This window comes from Notolabrus celidotus, chromosome 7, assembly GCF_009762535.1.
Source record: "Notolabrus celidotus isolate fNotCel1 chromosome 7, fNotCel1.pri, whole genome shotgun sequence".
Taxonomy (NCBI): Eukaryota; Metazoa; Chordata; class Actinopteri; order Labriformes; family Labridae; genus Notolabrus; species Notolabrus celidotus.
This window is the reverse complement of record NC_048278.1, coordinates 6,644,198-6,648,820: the sequence shown is the minus strand read 5'-3', so window position 1 is coordinate 6,648,820 and position 4,623 is coordinate 6,644,198. Positions and strand designations below refer to the sequence as shown.

At 38.9% G+C, this 4,623-nt stretch overlaps 2 protein-coding genes across 6 annotated transcripts in view; one reads left to right on the top strand and one right to left on the bottom strand.

Annotated features, from left to right (window-relative positions):
- Positions 1 to 795, bottom strand: part of LOC117815515 (keratin, type I cytoskeletal 13-like) — a 19,112-nt gene extending 18,317 nt beyond the window's left edge. Inside the window, exon 1 of the mRNA XM_034687274.1 lies at positions 656 to 795. The gene's annotated coding sequence lies outside the window, so the exon portion shown is untranslated. The remainder of the gene's footprint in view (positions 1 to 655) is intronic.
- LOC117815288 (gastrin/cholecystokinin-like peptide) overlaps positions 1 to 4,559 on the top strand; it is a 5,648-nt gene extending 1,089 nt beyond the window's left edge. For 2 of the 5 annotated variants that reach the window (XM_034686918.1, XM_034686921.1), the window contains exons 2-3: positions 3,949 to 4,203; positions 4,361 to 4,559. In XM_034686918.1, the coding sequence (XP_034542809.1) occupies positions 3,949 to 4,203; positions 4,361 to 4,437 (332 nt within the window). In that variant the 3' untranslated portion in view covers positions 4,438 to 4,559. Of the gene's footprint in view, positions 1 to 2,009; positions 2,109 to 3,341; positions 3,415 to 3,450; positions 3,877 to 3,948; positions 4,204 to 4,360 lie in introns of those variants that run through there. The other 3 variants (XM_034686917.1, XM_034686920.1, XM_034686919.1) reach the window with 3 other exon arrangements.
- The last annotated feature ends 64 nt before the right edge of the window (positions 4,560 to 4,623 follow it).

Genomic DNA, 4,623 nt, shown 5'->3' with positions numbered 1-4,623 from the left:
ATATGGCACCATGCCACAAACCCTCCTAAGAGAAGGAAGGAGAGGGCAGCCGACATCCCTCCAAAACAGGAAAAGGAGATAGGAAAATCCAATTCTTATTTATTAAATAAGGTTAAAATTGGGAGGCACTCCACCTTTTTGTAAGAAGTCTGTAATTTCATGAGGTAAATAAACTAAGAGGGGTCACCACATTTAAAAAAAAATATCTGTAGTTCCCTTCAACTTCGTGGAGAGGCTTTCCATTAACCTTGTATAGTTCTCTGTACCACTGTGTTACTGTTGGTGGTTTGTCTTTAATCCATTGAAACAAAATACACCTTCTTGCTATTAATAACGATTTAATTAGGAGGATCTATTGTGTGTATTGTGATGGATTCAGAACTTTGTTGAATCATTTGCTTTAATTATTATGACTTATATTACTTATAAAAGTATACTGGTCCTGATGTGGTGACTCATAGTGAATTCAAGTCAACATTAAGCTTCTGCACCTCTTTTGCTCAGATACATTGACACACGGGTGCTGCTTCTGGGCCTTGATGTAATAAAACTAATCAATAATACACATTGTCAAAACACCCCCCCCTTCTTCCTCCTGTACCTAAAAGCTCTGCATCTCTGCTCCTGTGACCGCAGGACCGCATGTGTTTCTTACCTTGGTTCCTCCCCAGGTTTATTCTGTATTGGTTATCTTTTCTCTCCCTTGTGTGTTTAGTGATCCATGTCTCCTCTTGTATTTTCTTGTGTTTCTTAGTCTAGTCTTATGTTTCCTGTTTTTACTTTGTAGTTCTTGATCCCTGTGTTTCCAGTTTAGTTTTACTTCCTGTCCTTGTGTGTTTCCCTAGTTTTTGATTGACCTGATTAGTTTCACCTGTGTCCTATGTTCCACACCTGTGTTAATTAATCTGTGTATTTAGCTGCTCTGTTTCCCCTGTCCTGTGTTAGATCACTGTTTGTCTCTGTGTGTTTTTGTGTCCCTGTGTTTCCCCAGCATTTCCTTTTGGCTTTAGTTTTTGGACATTTAAGTTATTTTTGTTTGTAACTCTTGTTCCTTTGTTGCTTAAAACCTTTTTATTTAAAATCTTCACAGTTTTTTCCCTCAGTTTTTCCCCAGTGTGACAGCAGGTGCTTTGAGCTGGCCCTGCTTTCATAACCATTTCATAATCCACTGAAGCATTGTTGTCTTTGTGTAATGTGATAGGTCTTTGATCAGCCACGTACACATACTGTATCAGTCTTGCACTCAAGTGACAAAAGCCATATTTTAAGTTGTATTATTATCTTCTTAAATAGTGATCATAGAAGGAGTCGTGCTTTTTCACCAAGACCCTTTGAGTAAATCTTGCAGCAGTGATCACATGTTTGAAGTCACATCATTGAGTGTGTTTATACATTCACTTTCTGGTTAATGTAATGTAATGAACCCTGTACGTGACCACAAAAAACAGGTTCTTGTTAATGGATCTAAACTTTCTTCAATCAGATAAAGATATTTCCTGATAAGGGAGTGGACACAAGAGTTGGTAATTATGGTCACACCTTTGATTGGAATCTTATCTAACCTCCAGTTTGCATTAAACTGAAGTGAATCACACAAGAATCTAAAAACACTTCAGTCTGCTGAGTACACCCACGCATGCATGCTACTTTTCTCTGACAGCAGCTTTCACTCATTAGACCATGACTTTGAAGAAATCCTTCACTGCAGAACAAACTATAAGTGACGTGCGTACTTAGACAGTCAGGTTAAAAAATAGTTAGGACATTTTCTAAAGACATTGTTGTTTTTGGTTGGGTTTTTTTGACAGGACTAAAACAAGTCAGACAAGTAGAATAAACAGATGCAGCAGCACTTATGATGTAAAATGTGTAGTAATGATTTACCAACATCACAAAACATCCAAAAATTAATTCATACCAACTACTTCACCAGCCTTACAAGTTCTGCAGCTTAAAAGTCCACACATAGCTGAAAGGACAGGAGAGTACATCTGTGAAAATAAACAACAAGCAGCAGATAACGTGTGACTGTAATCTGGGCAACGGGTCAAAGAACAAGCCGTCTGCAGCGTGTGGCGTCTGGGTCGTTTATCAAATGCTACTGAAGGGTGTGTTTCTGTCATGCCAGTCTACTGCGAGCGTTAATGTCAGATATAATAACTTGTTATATTTTTTCTTTCACAGGATTATATAAACACGATGACTGAGGTCGGACAGAGTTGATGTTGTATTTAAGTACCACTCAAACAACCTGTTGGATTATGTACACGCTGCAGGATGTAAATTGTTTTCTCATTAAGAGGTGAACATGTGCATGAGGATTCTGTGCTCTGTATTGTGCTGCTGTCACTTCTACTCAGTGTAAGAATCAAAGTGCAGCTCATAATCCCTCCGTCTCTGAGACTAAATCCAGTTGACAGATGATGTTTTCACTGCCTGTTAGGGAAGGTTTGTTCATGCTTTGTCTTCTTTTTTAGACATTGAACATGTCGTCAGTGGAAACTGGATACACAATAATACATAGTGCCAAAAAATCCATACAGTATGTAAACAGCTCTTAGGTCAAGTGTGCTCTGTTTTACTAAAAGGGTAGAGCCGACGTCATCAGGGAAGTCCAGAACACAACATGACAATAATCAGCTCTAACCAATCATTAAAGTATACACACTTTGCTGATGTAAAATATTTTTTGTGCAAAATATTTGATATCAATATACCATCATGTCCAACAGTGGCCCTAGGAAACAAGATAGATGGAGTAACCTCCAGAGAATTACAACACTTGATCATTTTAGCATTTCTATCTGTGAAACGGACAATTTTTAATGAATTGGAAGGTAAGGAAACCAAAATGTTTTGATATAGACAGCTGTCTTAAAGATTATTTGGAACTGATATCTATAGAACACTCAGCATCAGCACCTGAAGATCCGGACAGTGGCCACAGAGGCTCTTTGAATTTTGTTCTAACAGTGATAGATAAAAAGCCTTGATGGCTATTCTTAAGATTTAAGTTGTCCATGAATCACGAATACAGTCCAGTACTGATAGACTCCTATTGATACTTGAATTTTAAACCCCATCGATTTTTGAATGAGCATGGATGTACACATTTGTTTTCCAAATTTCTATCTCTTTATCTATACACTCAACAATGTGTGCTCCACCCCTTGTCCCCAAGTCTTGTCCTGTTGTAGGTTATCACATGTTTATTTGTTTGTTTTTCACTTTTAGTTTGTGTCAGTGTGTGTTAGACCTTGTCCAGTCAGAGTTGTGTTGCTGTATTATAATTTTGTGTAATAAAAAATAAATAATAAAAGTATACACACTTTGCTTTTTAAAGGACATTTTTATTAGTTGGCTTCTCTTCGTTTGAATGAAGGTGAAAACAGCCCGTGCAGCGCTATGATTAAGGTAAACGGATGCCTTCCAGAAATTAAAATACTTGATGTTGCTTCTTCTTGTTCCAAAGGTGTGATTTATAAGAATTAAAGAATCCAATGAGGACATTTTAAGTAGATTGATTGATTAGAGAAAGACAGTTAATGTAGTGAAGCCTGTAGTTACATCAGTCCTACTGTGGCCCATAAAGTCACATTGGATTCTTATGTAAACACATTGATTTTTTTTTTATCATTATTGCCGTGAAAAAAACACCTTTCCAGGTAAGTGAAAAGCACAATAATGGAATAATGGGTTTGCGGATGTAGTGGTGGGTTGTTCCTTTACGCACATCCGACCACCAATCAATCAACTGAACTTTATCTGTGTTGTGTCGTATAAAAGAGGCAATGTGTCCAAAATCTCCAGGACTGCAGCTAAAGCTTCATCGGTCTTAGATTTCACACATCCCTTGCACACCTCACAATCTTGCAGGTAGAGTAACTTTGTCTTAACACTTTGTCACTCTGATGAAATATCACTCTAATGTTTTCTTCTCTTCCACAGACATGTCAGGAAAAGTCATCTTGGTGTTTGCACTGTTTGTTGCACTGCTTGTGTCTGGTGGAGCCTCCTCACCTGCTCAAGCCAAAGACACAAATGGGCTCCAGCAGCTTCTTGCCAAGAGGGGGACAGCGAGCGACTTGGCTGGCAGGCAGGAGCTGGTGCACAGGACTCACCTTGCACGAACGCAGAGACGGGCTCACCTATCTGAGGATGAACGGGAGATTATGACCAAACAAATCATGCAAGCTATCTCAGGTATGTAATGGGTGGGGTGTGATGGCTTTTTCTTGATTGTTTTGATTTGCTTCTGTCAGTCAGATAAAAGAGTGAAAGGGCAGAGCTCCAAACAGACGCTCAGGTGTGTTTACTGAATGCTGTGTGTGTGGTTCATGTAGGAATGGTTTGTTCACAGAGATGATGAACTCTGACTGCATGTTGGATCGTGACTACCAGGGTTGGGTGGACTTTGGACGCCGGGACGCAGAGTGAGACGCAACAGGATTAACAACTCCCTGAGAGCTCAGACTTCCTGCTTCTTGTTCAGATTTTGTATGAGGTTAATGTTCTACTTTTCTTGAAACTTTATAAATAAAACCTTATTTGCAGACTTACCACAAGACTCATTCGTGTTTTTCCATAACTGTCACGTGGGAATAACAGAGACACAACTGTGTC